Source organism: Osmia lignaria, chromosome 14 (genome assembly GCF_051020975.1).
Source record: "Osmia lignaria lignaria isolate PbOS001 chromosome 14, iyOsmLign1, whole genome shotgun sequence".
In the NCBI taxonomy this organism is placed as follows: Eukaryota; Metazoa; Arthropoda; class Insecta; order Hymenoptera; family Megachilidae; genus Osmia; species Osmia lignaria.
The window spans coordinates 643,938-660,302 of NC_135045.1; the positions used below are offsets into that span (position 1 = coordinate 643,938).

The 16,365-nt window shown below is 33.1% G+C and overlaps 3 protein-coding genes across 10 annotated transcripts; 2 read left to right on the forward strand and 1 right to left on the reverse strand.

The window, feature by feature from the left end:
* Positions 1 to 422: 422 nt before the first annotated feature.
* LOC117609134 (Mediator complex subunit 25) lies at positions 423 to 5,963 on the forward strand. Of its 7 annotated transcripts, none has more exons than XM_034335069.2 (16): positions 423 to 547; positions 646 to 855; positions 937 to 1,072; positions 1,151 to 1,196; positions 1,264 to 1,391; positions 1,462 to 1,681; positions 1,752 to 2,340; positions 2,420 to 2,784; positions 4,011 to 4,192; positions 4,268 to 4,430; positions 4,513 to 4,704; positions 4,767 to 4,961; positions 5,044 to 5,229; positions 5,298 to 5,357; positions 5,440 to 5,553; positions 5,630 to 5,962. In XM_034335069.2, exons 3-16 carry the CDS (start codon positions 951 to 953, stop codon positions 5,771 to 5,773), a joined length of 2,706 nt encoding a protein of 901 aa, XP_034190960.1. In that variant the 5' UTR covers positions 423 to 547; positions 646 to 855; positions 937 to 950; the 3' UTR covers positions 5,774 to 5,962. The 7 variants fall into 7 exon arrangements, with proteins under 7 accessions (XP_034190960.1, XP_076548327.1, XP_076548331.1 ...); XM_076692212.1 differs by having other exon boundaries at positions 424 to 482; positions 827 to 855; XM_076692216.1 differs by having other exon boundaries at positions 424 to 855; positions 5,307 to 5,357; positions 5,630 to 5,963.
* A 695-nt stretch (positions 5,964 to 6,658) lies between these two features.
* Positions 6,659 to 13,038, forward strand: Pfas (phosphoribosylformylglycinamidine synthase). Of its 2 annotated transcripts, none has more exons than XM_076692211.1 (20): positions 6,659 to 6,864; positions 6,987 to 7,258; positions 7,338 to 7,479; positions 7,552 to 7,702; positions 7,781 to 8,171; positions 8,235 to 8,347; positions 8,427 to 8,687; positions 8,752 to 8,825; positions 8,894 to 9,050; positions 9,124 to 9,470; positions 9,553 to 9,789; positions 9,864 to 9,989; positions 10,065 to 10,292; positions 10,362 to 10,560; positions 10,642 to 10,907; positions 10,966 to 11,182; positions 11,266 to 11,445; positions 11,505 to 11,666; positions 11,742 to 12,023; positions 12,091 to 13,038. In XM_076692211.1, exons 1-20 carry the CDS (start codon positions 6,826 to 6,828, stop codon positions 12,264 to 12,266), a joined length of 4,020 nt encoding a protein of 1,339 aa, XP_076548326.1. In that variant the 5' UTR covers positions 6,659 to 6,825; the 3' UTR covers positions 12,267 to 13,038. The 2 variants fall into 2 exon arrangements, with proteins under 2 accessions (XP_076548326.1, XP_076548325.1); XM_076692210.1 differs by having other exon boundaries at positions 6,664 to 6,735.
* On the reverse strand, positions 12,239 to 15,424 carry LOC117609141 (alpha-N-acetylgalactosaminidase). The gene is made up of 8 exons (XM_034335102.2): positions 15,161 to 15,424; positions 14,779 to 14,940; positions 13,758 to 13,932; positions 13,509 to 13,683; positions 13,334 to 13,428; positions 12,890 to 13,249; positions 12,652 to 12,816; positions 12,239 to 12,578 (listed from the first exon to the last, which is right to left on the reverse strand). Exons 1-8 carry the CDS (start codon positions 15,388 to 15,390, stop codon positions 12,390 to 12,392), a joined length of 1,551 nt encoding a protein of 516 aa, XP_034190993.1. The 5' UTR covers positions 15,391 to 15,424; the 3' UTR covers positions 12,239 to 12,389.
* Between the last annotated feature and the right edge of the window lie 941 nt (positions 15,425 to 16,365).

Below are 16,365 nucleotides of genomic sequence, written 5' to 3' on the forward strand. Positions count from 1 at the left end.
CAATTTTAATATGCAACAGATTGAAATAAATATATGTCATTTTACTTCCTTATATGATATAAAAATCGAGTAATTAAGTGGAGATTATCTTGCATTGAGTGCAAAGTGCAAGAACCGTTGAACTCATACAATTTTATCATTTTTTAATTTTATATCAATGCGCGTACTTTTAAAAATACTATCACTAGTGCCACTGAACGATAAAGAAATAGAAAATTACTTTACCTACAGTCGAATTGATATCTTCATGTAGTTCCCGAAATTATAGTTTTAAATTATAGAGTGCGTAACAATGCAGCAGGTGTGGGGTGATGGTAATGCAGCTTTGGTGGTCGGTAAGATTCCCACTGTCGGCAAAGGCGTGCTCCTTTTACCTTCATCTCAGGAAGCGGAAACGCTCAGCAACGCTACACAAGCAAAAATAAAGTTTAGGCTACTTTGGTATTTCAGAATCTAGTATGTAAAACATGAACACTCATAAGGTGACATTTCTTCTGTAACATCTATCAAATGTTATATTGTATAATTAATAAGTATCATTTTTAATGTATGTACAATTATTTTGTCTACAAACTTTAAGATATTATTCACTGACCTATACTGAGATGGTGTTCTAATGTTCTATCATAAAATCTCTTATTATAGACAACATAATATCAATAAAGATTTACCAAGTGTTAAACATTTTATTTCAGAAATATTCAACTAGGGGTGGATACATTAACTGATTGATAATAATAATAGTTAAATATAACATGAAGTTGTAACCTATGGATCCATGACTTTGTTAATATATTAAAAAATAATATTTAATATACTTTTGTAGATTAAATTTTACATTTTTAAGTATTTGAAGTAAGTAGTTCTTAAAATTTTGAATGAATTAATTTGGTGTTACAATTTAATTTTCAGAGCTAATTTTTCATTGTTTTATAGAGATTGAGCTAAAAATGGTTGCTGGTCCAACAGAACATGGCATACAAGCCGATGTAATATTTGTAATTGAAGGAACAGCTGTCAATGGAGCTTACCTTAATGATCTTAAAACAAATTATCTTATTCCAACACTTGAGTAAGTTATGGCTTTTTCTTTGTATCAAGTAGCTGTTTGTTAAAAAAATTTATTTATCCAAGATGCTGTCATTTGTAGGTACTTTAGTCAAGGTGGCATTGAAGATAGAGAATATGTTTCTGAGGTAAGATTATAAAAAGCCTTGTTTTCAATTATACATATCATATTTCTAACAGAAGAAAATTATTTAGCAGAATAGCACAACATTATATGGTGTAGTAGTATATCATGCTGCTGATTGTTTACCAGCTCCATGTACTGAGACATTTGGACCATACGCTAATCCTCATAAATTGTCATTGGTTTTAGATAAAATAGAGTAAGTTAGAGAGATTAGTACATGCATTCTTAAGTATTTTAGAGAATACAAGATGTTTTTATCTGAATAGAATGGTTGGAGGAAAAGGAGAATGTTTTGCAAATATTGGAGAAGGTCTTGCCACAGGACTACAGTGTTTTGAGGATCTGCAGTTGAGACGCGAACCTAATACTGCATCACAAAAACATTGTATTTTAATTTGCAATTCTCCTCCATATCAAACAGTTATACAGGAATCGTATAAATTTTCTGGTCACACTATAGAACAACTGGCTGCAATTTATCAAGAGGTACACTGACAAAGATCATAATTTAAAGATTAATCACGAGTTAAATTCATATAAAATTGTTCTTTTTCAGAGAAATATTAATCTTTCAATATTATCGCCTAGAAAAATACTGGCGTTGTTTAAATTGTTTGAAAAAGCTGGAGGGGATTTACAGTCATCACAGACTAAAAATTATGCTAAAGATCCACGACACTTGGTATTGTTACGTAATTACAATTTGAAAGAAAGACCCGTTAGCCCTACAATGGGCGGAGCCGTTCACACAACGCCGGGTACTGCTGCACAAATTCCATTAAGTCCATTGCAAAGTAACGATAGTCCGAATACAAATCAAGTTCAGCAAAATATTGCTCAACCACCTCAATCGCACGGTCCAACATTCAGAAATCAAACACCTCAAAGTACTACTTCAGTTCATCAAGCATTAGTACCAATGGCAACTAGTATGAACCCTGGACGACCTCCTTACAACCCTTATAACCCCACACCTACAGGTGTAGTAGCAAGAACGGGTCACACTAGATGGAGACCGTATCCTGCAGCAGGAACTACTGGTCCAACAAATACGCAAGCTAGTGCTCTGATAGCACAATTAAATCAACCACCCACCCTCATTGGAGGGGGACACAATGTAACTCCGTTCGGACAAAGGATGGATGGTAAAACGTCGATGTGTATAATATTGCATTTAATTGTTACCAAGAATATAAATCTAATACATATAATTTACACTTTTAGTAGGTAATACTAATGTTATGGCAGCCAATGCTCAACAACAACAGCAGCAACAGCAGCAGCAGCAGCAGCAGCAACAACAATTAGCGCAACAGCAGCAGCAGTTGAGACTAACAATGCAATTACAACAGCAGCAGCAGCAGCAACAGCAGCAGCAACAACAACAGCAGCAACAACAACAAAATGTTCAACAAGGTTCAATGCCTATAACAGCACAACAGTCGCATGGCCAAGGTGGACCACAATTAACAGTATCATGTGTTAGTCAATCAATGCCCACACAAGTTCCACAAACAGTTACTGCTTCTCAAACGCAAGCATCAGTATCGTCAGTTACTCAGCAACAAGTAACGCATTCTCAAGCACAGGTAATATTCTTAATCAATATATTTCATTTTGGTAGAGAGATGGTGCCAGGGAGCGATAGAGTAAATTGCGTGGATGACTTAGAGCGAAACGATTTAAAAGTTTGAGAGGGAAAGTGAAGAAAGTATGAGTAAAAATATATGAGACAGGTAAAGATGGAATCGCGGAATGTAGGGAAGGTAATGTAGTTGAATAGTAAGGGACAAATGAGAAGAAAAGACAAGGAGAAGGTTTAGATAAAATAGAGGTTAGAAAAAGAAGCGCGAGGGAGGCGGCATAGAAGGAACGAGGAAGTAGCGAAATCTGGTGGAAGGAATAGACATTACACGTGGGTGACCAACAGATAAGAAAGTAGGAGTGGTTAGCGGGAAGTGAAAAGCAAGTTAAAGAAAAAAGAGGAAGTGCATTCAGAAGAAGAGAAAAAAGAAGGGAATGAAGGCACAGGGCGAAAAGGATGGAATCAGGAGGCAGGAAGATGTGATAGATATGAACTTAATAAAACAAGAAACACTTATAGAATATTTCAAGCAAGAGAGTCAAGAAGAGGAAGGAAACGAAGAGTACATTTTTAGAAGGAGTAGCAGTTCTGTAAGATCGCCAGCGACGGAAGAAAGAGATCAAACAGTAGAGGAAATGATAAAGGTGTTGGGAAACGAATTGCAAAAAGGGATGAAAGAAGTGAAAGAGCAAATAGAGGGAGTAAAGAAGGAATTAGAGGACATGAGAAAACAATGGGAGAAGTGTGAGGCAAGGTATGAAGGGAGATGGGAAAACACAAATGGGAGAATAAGAGAAACTGAGGTAGAGGTGCAGGAAATGGAAGAATGGCAGGAGAGAGTAGAAACATTAGAGAAAACGTTGAATAAGAGGGGGCAAGGAAAAAGAAAGGATGGTGGAGGAGAAAATAATACAGAAGGAGAGCAGGACAGATGGAAAAAGAGAGTAAGGGCTATAGAATGGAAATGGGAGCAAAAAGAGAGAAAGAAGGGAATGAAGAATGTAATGATGTAATAATAAAAGGGTTGAAGCGTTAGAGAGGGCGAGGAGAGCGAGAATGAGTAATATGTACGTATGTGTGTTGCATATAAACCCATAAGGGAGAACAGACAGAGTATGTGAGATTAAGATTAGGAGGAGTGGGATATGAATGAATAACGTGCTCTCATGAAAATTTTACTTCTCTTAAAACAACAAAACATTTCATTAAATAAATATACATATGTTAAAGGGTAATGTAACGGGTGGTACAGTACCGGGTCTACAAATGAATACAGCGCGCGAAAGGCATACGATATGGCAGGGTATCATTGAATGGGTTGAAAAAGCTAAAACACCCGCTGATGCTCCAAAACAGACAAGGCACCTTCCTTGTCAAGTTTCTGCCAATTCCAAGGATGGCGATCCAGAGTTGTAAGTTTCATATATACAATTGATTAAAATGCGTTTTATAAAGATGATGTGACGGATTTAATCATTATATTTCAGGAAAGCTGATACTTGGCCACAAAAGTTAATTATGCAATTGATGCCAAAACAATTAATAGGAAATATTGGTGGATCCTACTTGAAAAATTCAAAATCAGTTCTTTTTCATCCAACGCCTTGCGAAGCACTAGAATCTTTAACGAAAGTTATGAGCTCAGGATTTGTTAGTATACCATCTACATTTATTTGGATTTATATCTCTAAAAAAAAAAAAATTCTTAATCATTGTTAAATAAATATTTTAGGCTGGCTGTGTTCATTTCACTTCTTTGCCACCAGCGACGGCTTGTGACATAAAAGTACTTATTCTCCTCTATACAGCTGAAAAGAGAACTTATTTAGGATTCATCCCAAACGATCAGACAGGTTTTGTAGATCGACTTCGAAAAGTAATTCAACAACAGAAAACATCACACGGTCCTGTAAGGCAGGGACAAGTGAGTAAAAATAGTGAAGTATTCAAAGTTCAACTAGTAGAAACATAACATATATATGTTAGGGTGGAGCAGCACAAGGAAATCCAATATCTGGCCCAATGCCTACCACGGGTACATCGCAAGGGGGTATTCTTATGTCTCAAACAAATACTATAGCTATGGGAGGAGGACAGATAACGCAAAATGTAGTTTCTACAAATGCTCCACAGCAAACGTTAACATCATCTGCTGGTCCTCAGAATCAAATAAACATGCAGGTACAATCAAATTACAGGCATGTAGTAAAGTTTGATGAATTTAACATATGATAAAATACTCATTTTATTGATACACTGATAGACTGGTGGTATGGCTGGTCCTCAAGTGGCTCCCGGTTCTGGCGCGATGATGGGACAACAAAGACCACCGTTTGATGACATTGAAATAGCTAGGCATCAAAATTTGTTAAAAATTCAGCAATTACGTCAAACGTTAGAAGCCGCGCAACAACAAGAGGCTCAATATAAATCACAACTGGAAGTAAATGTAAGCAAGTAGATATAAAAGTAGAATGAAAAATGTTAAAAGTTTCACGTACATGATTAACTTTATAGATTCAACAGAATTTAGAAGTAGCACAGCAGCAGGAAATGCAGTATAAACAACAACTGGAGGTGAACTACTTAGACAATTATTTTATATTTTATTGTATACTTACGTTCTATGGAAAACTGAAAATAAAAATATTTTGTCCAGGCTCAACAAGCTCAAAGAGCACTTAATCCTGGCGGTATGACAAACCAACAGGCGAATGCTACGAGGTTGATGCGACCAGTTTCAAATATGGGATTAAGACATTTATTGCAACAAGTATGAAGTAGTTACATAGGAAAAGATATCAGATGGTATATAACAGTATTTAATTAAGACTGTTTCATTTTTGCAGTCACAACCGCCGTACAGGCAACAGGTATTTGGGTTACAGCAACAAATGGTAGGTCCCAGAGGCCAAGCTACAAGACCTATGGCTCCTGGTAATCCGCAAAATCAACAATTTGAAGATGTTTCTAATTATGATTTCCTTGGATAAATGAAATGAATAGATGAATTTAAATAAATATTTTTTAAACAGAGATTAATACACCGTGAATGCTATATTTAAAGAAATTAAACTGAACGAATAACAATTTTCCACATATATTATACAGCTTCAAGCATTGTATTTGTACATATACATATATTAAAAAATGCATGTTAACGCTATTTGTAAAACATATTTCTTGTTATAAAAAAATGATCAATGTAATGAAATTAAAGTACATACACATTTGACATTTCAACCTTTTTTAATCATTTTTATTGAAAAAGTAATTAATAAAAATAGTTGTTTACAACTTGTATTAATTTTCATAAATTAAATTTATACGTTCTTATTGTTTCTAACAAGTATTTGTTAACAATCTATAAAAAAAAATGTTTCATAAAAGATATTATAGTAATTATATTGTTGGTAAATAGAAAACAACGTGGAAAAAAACGATAAGGTTATATGTACATTCATACATCATCCTATCAATCTTAATCTTAATAATTGCATAGTAACATGCAGAAAAGCTGTTGCAAAAAAAATATAGAATATAGTATATAAAGCACTGAATTAAAATGCATTGAGTAAATGCATAATGCATTGAATTAAAGTAAAGTTTGTTAAAAATAGAGGATATAACAATTAAATTAAATATATGTATCTATACTGAGAATAAAAGTAAATTCTTGAATATAATATAGAAAAAGATTTTATATTGAAAAATAAATATATATTTTGGTATGTATAACTTTATTAATTTTATGATCTTATTTTTTATCAAATTTAGTTTGTTTATTGATGTTACAAATACTAGTGTTGTTAACAGGAAAACATGAATGGATGGATATTACCACTGACAGTTTAATTTTTTTTTGCTGGAAAACATGTTTTTCTATTTATGTATAATAATGAAAGTTTGTATAGCAAAGCAGAGTATAATCTCTATAAAGACAAAAATATATTGTGTAAGAAGTCCTTTTGACCTTAGCATAAAATATTTGATGTTGTAATGACAACTCAAATATTCTGTTTTGCAACTATCATCCAGATAATTTATGATAACTCAACAGCCTACTAGGGGGGTCTCAGCAAATGTAATCAATTATCACTCTAGTACATTATGGTCCATCATCATATTCTGTAGTCTTCCTATTGTATACTCTGTTCTTTAAGTTTTTTGTGTATATTTTATCACTGTGTTATTCTTGATTTTTAGATTATGGGTATAATAAGATTTTATAAAGTACCTGGTTTAAAGTCAGGTCAGTTTAATAATAAATTCAATGATTTGAAGCATATATCAAATTTAATAATTGGCTTGGAAACCGAATCATGTTATTATGTTGAAATAAAAGAATCATTAAATGAAGAAGAATTAAAAGTGTTAAAATGGATTTTAAGTTCTCCAATAGAACCAAATAATTTAAAAAGTCATAGTGTATTTGATAAGGAACTGGATAATTATCTAATTGTTGAGATTGGTCCAAGGTAAAGGAAATGATGGAAGATGAATTAATGTTAATGTGTAATATGATGTAAGAGCTGTGTTTTTTTAATGTTATTTCAGGTTGAATTTTTCTACAGCATTTTCCAGTAATGCTGTATCAATTTGTAAATCTGTACATTTACATAAAGTAACAAGAATTGAAGTAATGACTAGATACTACATCAAGTATAATGGAGTGATCGATAAGACAGTGGAAGATGCTGTAAGTAAATAATTCATAATAATCTTCTTAAATTAATAATTAATGCCTTTTATATTTATTTGTTGTATATAGATGACAGATGTATTGCACGATAAAATGACTGAATGCAGGTATATGAAACCAATAGAAACATTTGATCATGGTTTTAAACCAGAAAAATGGTTTGAAGTTGATATTATGAAAAATGGAAGGGCAGCATTAGAAAATGTGAATACAAAATTAGGTATATATTTATAATAAAATAAATAATTGTATTTAAGATAAAATTCTAATTTTTTTTTTTTTTCATAACTTTTTGTAGGATTAGCATTTGACAATTGGGACTTAGATTTTTATACAGATCTATTTCTTAACAAATTGAAACGTAATCCAACTAGTGTTGAGTGTTTTGATTTGGCACAGTCTAACAGTGAACATAGCCGTCACTGGTTTTTCAAAGGTTCCATTATCATTGATGACAAAGAAATGAAAAAATCATTAATTGACATGATTATAGAGACACAAAAATATTCTAATGCAAATAACACAATTAAATTTAGTGATAATAGCAGTGCCATTAAGGGTTACCAAGTAAAAGTTCAGAGACCAAATGAAACTTACACTGGTAGTCCTCTTCATTTGGAAAATGTAGAACAGGATCTTATATTCACTGCAGAAACTCATAATTTTCCAACCGGTGTTGCTCCATTCAGGTAAATAATATAAAAATCTGCTAGCAAAATTATAGCAAACTCTATAAATATTGAAATTTACAGTGGAGCTACAACTGGAACTGGAGGAAGATTAAGAGATATTCAAGGCATAGGTAGAGGAGGATATTATATTGCTGGAACAGCTGGGTATTCTGTTGGTAATTTGCATATACCAGGTTTGTTATTCTTTATTATCCTTTTATATAAAGTAAATAAAATCTTTCATCTTTAATAAGTTTTCAATTGTTTCTCTAGGATATAATCTACCATGGGAAGAGAAAGATGTACCATATCCTGACAACATGGCATCGCCATTAGAAATCATTATTGAAGCTAGTAATGGAGCATCTGATTATGGCAATAAATTTGGAGAACCACTTATATGTGGCTTTGTTCGTTCTTTTGGGATGACAGACCGTATGGGGGTTCGACGTGAATGGATTAAACCCATAATGTTTAGTGGAGGATTGGGTACAATGGATAGTAACATGTCAGAAAAAATGTCACCTGAAAAAGGTCAAAAAAGAGAATTATCTGTATAATTATTGTTTACATTATATAAAAAGTATTATACTTTCAGGAATGGAAGTCGTCAAAATTGGTGGTCCTGTATATAGAATTGGTGTCGGTGGTGGTTCAGCAAGTTCAATTGAGGTAATTTTACACGCATTGAAAACATTAACGTAACGGATTAATACTTTATTATAATCAAGAGTTTATAGGTGCAAGGTGACAATAAATCAAATTTAGATTTTGGAGCAGTGCAAAGAGGTGATCCTGAAATGGAACAAAAGCTAAACCGAGTAGTTCGTGCGTGCACTGAAATGGGAGAGAAAAATCCAATACTTAGTATACATGATCAAGGAGCTGGAGGAAATGGTAAAATATATTTTCATAATCATAGCTTAACTGTGCAAAATAATATAATAATTTATGTTTAAAATAACATTAGGTAATGTCTTGAAAGAATTAGTGGAACCTGCAGGTGCAGTAATCTTTGCAAAGAAATTTGAGTTAGGTGATCCAAGTATCAGCACCTTAGAACTATGGGGAGCTGAATATCAAGAAAATGATGCAATTCTCTGTAAATCTGAAGATGTTAATTTGTTGAAAGCAATAGCGTCGCGAGAAAAATGTCCTATTAACTTCGTGGGAACGGTTACAGGAAATGGAAAGATTATTCTTTCCGAAGAAACTGATTGCAATTCTTCAAAGTACTTAAATGAAAGTTATGAAGATAAAATAAAACATCCAGTTGATTTAGATTTAGAACTGGTACTTGGAAAAATGCCTTCTAAGGTGAATATTGAATTATGTAATATCTAAAAAACATAAGAATTATAAAAAGATTTTAATTAAACCATGTTTCATATTCTTGTAGACATTTAATTTGCAAAGACAGGTGATACAATTGCCTGACATTGAATTACCAACAAATTTAACTGTAGCAGTCGCCTTGGAAAGAGTTTTACGTTTACCTTCAGTAGGAAGTAAACGGTATTTGACAAACAAGGTTGATCGTTGTGTCACAGGATTAGTAGCACAGCAACAGTGTGTTGGTCCTTTACACACCCCTCTTGCTGATGTTGCTGTAACTGCAATTTCTCATTTCTCTACGGTAAACAGACACAAAAGCTGAAAGAAACAAACTTAAAAAGGAAAGTAACATATTCTTTTTATATCTTTTGCTAGGTTGGTATAGCAAGTTCTATTGGAGAACAGCCAATAAAGGGTCTGGTGAACCCAGCGGCAGGAGCTCGTATGACTGTGGCAGAAGCATTGACTAATTTAGTTTTTGCACGAATTTCACACATACAGGTAATTTTTATACATCAATGTAATTAAATCAATATTTAATTTTAGTATAATTTAAGCGTTACATTAAAATTGTAGGACATTAAGTGCAGCGGAAATTGGATGTGGGCTGCTAAATTACCAGGAGAAGGAGCTGCATTATACGACGCTTGCTCTGCTATGTGTTCTTTTATGAATAAATTAGGGATCGCAATTGATGGTGGGAAGGATTCTCTCAGCATGGCTGCAAGAATTGGTAAAGATGTTGTTAAAGCACCAGGAACACTTGTAATTTCTTGCTATGCCCCTTGTCCTGACGTTCAACAGGTAAATTAAAGATGTTTCTTCGAAAAATATTACTTAAACTGTTACATTTAACTTTCATTGTAATTACAGGTAGTTACACCTGATTTGAAAGCACCCGCAGCAGGAAAAAATGGTTACATATTGTTCGTTGATTTATCAGAGGGCCAGAGCCGGCTTGGCGGTACAGCTTTAGCTCAGGTTTATAAATCTCTTGGTAATGATGTCCCCGACATTCAACACGCTAGTATCTTAAAAAGTGCTTTCAAAGCTACTCAACGTGTGATTACGGGTAATTGAATACAGTTGTAACATTTACTCGATTACAGTGGAACAGATCATCAATATTTGATATTATTTTTGTCCACAACAGAAGGAAAAGTATTAGCAGGTCATGACGTTAGCGATGGCGGACTTATTGTATGTCTTTTGGAAATGTGTTTTGCTGGTATTTCTGGGATAAACGTTAACATCTCTCATAAATCGGGTTCACCAATTGAAATTTTATTTAATGAAGAAGTTGGATGGGTATTAGAAGTTGAGGAAGAAAATCATAAGTATGTTCTGGACGTGTTCAAACAGTTTAACATTCCTATATTTACAATTGGACGATCCAAAGGCTTCGGATTATCATCAAAGGTAGGTATACATTGTATATATTTATAACTTACGGTATGTGTAAAACAGATATTTTCAGATAAATATCAAAATGGAAGGGAAGACAGTCTTGGATTCAACAGTTTTGTCCTTGATGACTTTATGGGAAGAAACTGGTTATCAATTGGAGCGTAGACAAAAGAATATTGAATGTGCATTTGAAGAGTTTGATGGATTGAAATCCAGAACGGCGCCTGCTTATAAGTTAGCGTTTAATCCTGATGTCAGACCTTTTACGATTCAACAAACTTTATCTCGTTAGTAGAACTTCAACTGAGTGAAAATCCTGAAAATATCTTGTTTGTATTATCTTGATTTTACATTTGGTACTTGTATGCAGCAAAACTTGCGGTTGCCGTGATAAGAGAAGAGGGTACAAATGGTGACAGAGAAATGGCTGCTCCTTTAATGTTAGCTGGTTTCGAAGTTTGGGACGTAGCGATGCAAGATTTGTTACAAGATAAAGTTACACTTGACAGATTTAAAGGCATTGTATTTCCTGGTGGTTTCAGTTATGCAGGTGAGCCATTGAAAGTAGTCCACTCATTTAGAGTAGAAATAATATTATTATAATTTTAGATGTTCTGGGCTCTGCTAAAGGCTGGGCTGCAAGTCTTTTATTCCACCCAACTCTTCAAAAACAATTGAAAGCATTTATTTCTCGCGAAGACACATTTAGTTTAGGAGTTTGCAATGGATGCCAGTTGATGTCTTTGCTCGGATGGATAGGAAACGAAGCTGGTACACCATTATTAACAAATTATTCTGCACAAATGTAAAATATATTAAATACAATAATTCACTTTCTTGTTATAGATGAAGTTGATAAACCGGATGTTTATTTGAATCATAATGTATCAGAAAAATTCGAGTGTCGATGGAGTACCGTCAAGATTAATAAATCACCATCGATCATGTTAAATGGAATGGAAAATAGTGTTTTAGGTGTGTGGGCTGTACACGGCGAAGGAAGGTTCACGTTTAAAAATAATGAGACATTAAAGAAATTGAAAGACAATCATTGTGTAGCTATTAAGTATACGGATGATCATGGTAATCCAACTGAACGATATCCTCTTAACCCTAATGGAAGTCCAGGTAATATAACGTTACGTGTTTTCTTTTATGTAACGCAACAATGAGGGTATTATGATTTTCTTTACAGAGGGTATTGCCGGACTTTGCTCGGTGGATGGTCGCCATTTGGCAATGATGCCACATCCTGAACGATGCGCGCAAATGTGGCAGTGGCCTTGGAAACCCGTAGATTGGAAATATAAAACTTCCCCATGGCAACGTATTTTTGATAACGCGTACGCCTGGTGTTTCTCAAACTGTTAATTGTGGGTTGTAGGTTACAAAATTCTTTATTTTCTACTCTCTTAACAAAGTATGGTAACATCGTTTTGTCAAATATTACAAAAAGGTAAATTACAATTAAAATTCTTTAATATTTAATCTGCGTTATTTAAACGTATTTTGTCTGACTTTAAACAGCTGATTCGACGGTGTATATTGTGAAAATTGATTACTGTCAAAAATATCCTCTAAGTGTAAATCACATCGCAATATCACAACGCCGGATGGATTTACTTTAACTTTAATTTTTGTTTGTGGCGTTAAAACACCATAATTCACGTCTTCGTATAAATCCTGAAACAAGCATACATAGTTTTTTTAGAAGCATCAATTCATTGAATAAAAAAAAGGAATGTAAATTATATACCTCTACACTATATCCTCCGGGATATTGTAATCCAAGTTCTTTTAATGTAACAGATACATCCGAGGGTGTACCATCTGTTCTTCTATTAACAAACGCTATGGCATAAGAGAAATAATTTTGATAGACGGGAGTTATTGGTCTTGCCCAGATTTCGATACCTTTATGCTGAAATTATAGTGAATTATAAGTTTTTTAATATTACAGAATTTTTTGCTAAGTAGATGCTGAATGTACTAACTTTGTAAATACGTCGACCCTGTATACCTAAGGGATCTTGATCTACAGCAATGATTTTTCTATTTTGTAAAATAGCTTTGTATTCGGGTCTAATTGTTCGTAGATCAACGGACATTAATAAAGGGGCTGCTAATATAGCCCATAATGCCATTTGTGTTTTGCTTTGTTCGTAGCTAAGTCCGAAATTACCGATGATTAACATATCTGGATCGTTCCAGTGACCGGGTCCAGCATTCGGTACAATCGAGTCTTGATTGTTTCCGTAATAATCTATGATGGTTTCCAAACTGTTCCATGAATCTTGTATGTCATCAAAATTTCTCCACAAATTACAGTGTTCTGTTATGGCAGTATAGTTTGGCTAGAATGTTATATCATTTAAAATCTTATAATTAAATTAATAATATAAATATTTATTATTACATGATATTATGGTAGTACCAACCTGCATACCAGCATAAACTTGATAAACTGGCCAACTACAAGAATACACCATAGGTCTGCCAGTTTGATTCAAATAGAATCCAAATTCAGGATATCCTAAAATGTTTAAACATGAAGCCTTTTGAATATTATTTATTTCAGGTTTGATATGCAGTTATAAACTATTTTAATTGTACCTCTGTCCATCTCAGAAGGATGGGAGTAACATCCATCCAATTTCACATAATCAACATCCCAAGATGCAAAAGTAAGGGCATCAGTTTCTAAGTGTCCCAATATTCCAGGGTAACCAGCACATGTGTAATTACCAAAATCTTCATAAATACCAAACTTAAGACCTTTTGAATGAATCTATATAGTAAAAGTACATGAAAATAAGAGTGTCACTTGGTTGCAAGTAACTTAAGGAAGATACTAAAACCTACATAATTTGCAAGGCTTTTCATGCCATAAGGAAATCTTTGTCTGTCAGGAACTAATTGACCATTGATGTCTCTATCTTTTTCCAACCAACAATCATCAACATTAATGTATTCATATCCAACTGCAGAATATCCTTCTGCTACAATAATGTCTGCCATTGTACGAAAGAGTCTATCACTACAAAGGGTAAAAATTAGTTTTGTTCATTAATTATGTTTGTTACAGGCAAATTATAAATTTATTTAAAAGATTTATTAAAATATATCCTTGGAATGGAATATCAATTTGCATAATAGCTATGACACAGCTATAAATTAAGTTACAGAGAATCATTTCTGAGGTCATGTATCCTTGATTCATATCTTGTGTTAATTTTCTTCTAATTGGTATCTTATGAAACAAACTGCTATGTTCTTCATTCATATTCATCATATTACCCACACATTTTTCAATATAAGTTCATTTACAAAAGTATTACATTGATGATTCTTACAAATGTTTGAATAGCAATTCAATTTTCTAAGTTAAACTCATGTAGATAATTATACAACTAAGTCAATATTAAAACAATGATAATGCAATAAACAGATAAAGATATCTACTCTGAGAACAAATTTAATTTTTATAGATATAAAGTTTAAGTCTGCAAGGATATTTCATGCAATATTGATAGCTTTTCCAATATATTTACATATATTACTTTCTAAAATTTGTTAAGGCTTTAATCTTTCTAATTCATAACTATTTACTGATGCTACTTCTGCAATCAAATTATTCTTTGCATTCTTTTTTACACAGTACCAGCAGCTAAGATTTACAGTACTAATCTTAAGAGATATATAACAAAGATGCTAATGAAGTTTCACTATATCATACAGAATCATTTCTATGATCAGATACCATTTAAAGTTGCCACATACAGAGATCCAGTAATCAAGATACTAAATAGAATACTGAGCATGCTAATTTAATATTAAAGTTTTAGAAAACCAAGAAAGAAACAGAAAAGAGAAACATTCTTACCTGATGCAATTGTCAGGATCATTTTTGCAGTCTGTATTACATCTAAATCGTTCCCAGGCAAGCCAGCCCATCGGTGGTGTTTTCACAAGACCATTTTCTAGGGCCAATGTCAAATTTACCACTGACACAAGCAAACACCATATCCGTATAATCTGCAACATTCTGCAAAAATGCATTTTTCTTTGTTTAACTATTCACTTGTATAAATCACTGAACACTGATTGAAATGAGATCCTAAGACTCCGGTAGCATAATTTTGTTAAGATAATTTAACAAAAAAGTATGCTTTGTTGGAGTCTGATGTGGATCTGGTCATTAGGAGCTATGCAAAATTGCCATCCACATCGTGCACGGCTGTTGGCAGACTGATCTGATATAAGACCTCCAAGCCAAGAGTACTTTCACCCAATGCCCCATTTCATTTTTACACACAATCACTGTCGTTCGTGGTGTGAGCATTGATTTCCTTTCGTACACATAACGAATGGTTTCACACAGTAACTTGTGGATCGCCGTTGTAACTATTACGGTACAATTACGCCTACGAAAGACAATCGTGGGTATTTTATCCATGAATTCCCTTTGTCTTTGGCTACCTCGAACAGCCGTCATTACTGGACGTATCGAGTTAAGCGTTTTGGAATTCTTTTTCTTATTTCAAAGAGATATCATTTATTTACGATTAATTTATATACCACGTTTTATCTACAATAGTATTTGTGAAAAGATAATAATTAAATAAATGTACCTTAATTTCGAAATGCTTGACATATGTTCCTTTTACATCAATCAAAAATGTTAAGTCATAAAACGCGTATGCAACGATAAACTTGACATTCCAATGATAAACAAATAGGAGGAATAATGATAGCACGTTGCATGAATTCCAGTGGGAGGAGAGCGGAATTGCATATACCAAACGAACGAAATTCAAATTGTGTATAACATTTTCCTTTAAATCGCATACAATGCATATTTATATATTTCGTGCTAAGTAATAAGCATTAAAAAAATGGTGATGATTATTTTTAATAGCGTACTTGTACGCTAATCACTGTTGGTTTATGGTAACATTACTTTCCATACTTTCATTTCGATTACCTAATCGAAAGAAAAAATCAATCGTATGAAGGATGGATTCCGGTATTCCCTTACCGACTGACGATACCATTTCCGGTCAAATTTGAAATGAAAATATGATTTTAAACATTTTATTTTAGTATTTGTATAAAAAATGGGCATACCTTTACGACTGAACAAAATGTATTACACAATAAGACCGATTTCTAATTTTATTTAAATTGCAATTAGTTTTACAGATCGCAGAGAAAGACTATATAATCTGTACGTAACGTCCTTTACTTATATTCTTCCTTGACATTTAAAAATCTATCAATCTACATATATTTGCCTGATACGAGATACAACTACTTTCTGGATTTCAAACCATATTAAACTCATATATGTTTGATAAATTCACTTACCTGTTTCAATGAACTTACGATAGCGATGCGAAATGTATTTTGCAAGTGTTTTATTTGCGTCATATATATATACCTTGAAATTTGTATGTATAAAGTAAACTGA

What these genes read in the sequence shown, in the direction of transcription:
- LOC117609134 (XM_034335069.2), top strand. Translation starts at nt 951, where the DNA reads ATGGTTGCTGGTCCAACAGAACATGGCATACAAGCCGATGTAATATTT. An exon ending in ATAGAGAATATGTTTCTGAG is followed by an intron (nt 1,197 to 1,263) that starts GTAAGATTATAA and finishes AAAATTATTTAG; the next exon opens with CAGAATAGCACAACATTATA. An exon ending in AGTATAAACAACAACTGGAG is followed by an intron (nt 5,358 to 5,439) that starts GTGAACTACTTA and finishes TATTTTGTCCAG; the next exon opens with GCTCAACAAGCTCAAAGAGC.
- LOC117609141 (XM_034335102.2), bottom strand. Translation starts at nt 15,390, where the DNA reads ATGACGGCTGTTCGAGGTAGCCAAAGACAAAGGGAATTCATGGATAAA. An exon ending in AAAGTACTCTTGGCTTGGAG is followed by an intron (nt 14,941 to 15,160) that starts GTCTTATATCAG and finishes GCATTTTTGCAG; the next exon opens with AATGTTGCAGATTATACGGA. An exon ending in AGGGTCGACGTATTTACAAA is followed by an intron (nt 12,817 to 12,889) that starts GTTAGTACATTC and finishes CTATAATTTCAG; the next exon opens with CATAAAGGTATCGAAATCTG.
- Pfas (XM_076692210.1), top strand. Translation starts at nt 6,679, where the DNA reads ATGAAAGTTTGTATAGCAAAGCAGAGTATAATCTCTATAAAGACAAAA. An exon ending in GATTCAACAAACTTTATCTC is followed by an intron (nt 11,183 to 11,265) that starts GTTAGTAGAACT and finishes ACTTGTATGCAG; the next exon opens with CAAAACTTGCGGTTGCCGTG. An exon ending in ATGGATAGGAAACGAAGCTG is followed by an intron (nt 11,667 to 11,741) that starts GTACACCATTAT and finishes TTCTTGTTATAG; the next exon opens with ATGAAGTTGATAAACCGGAT.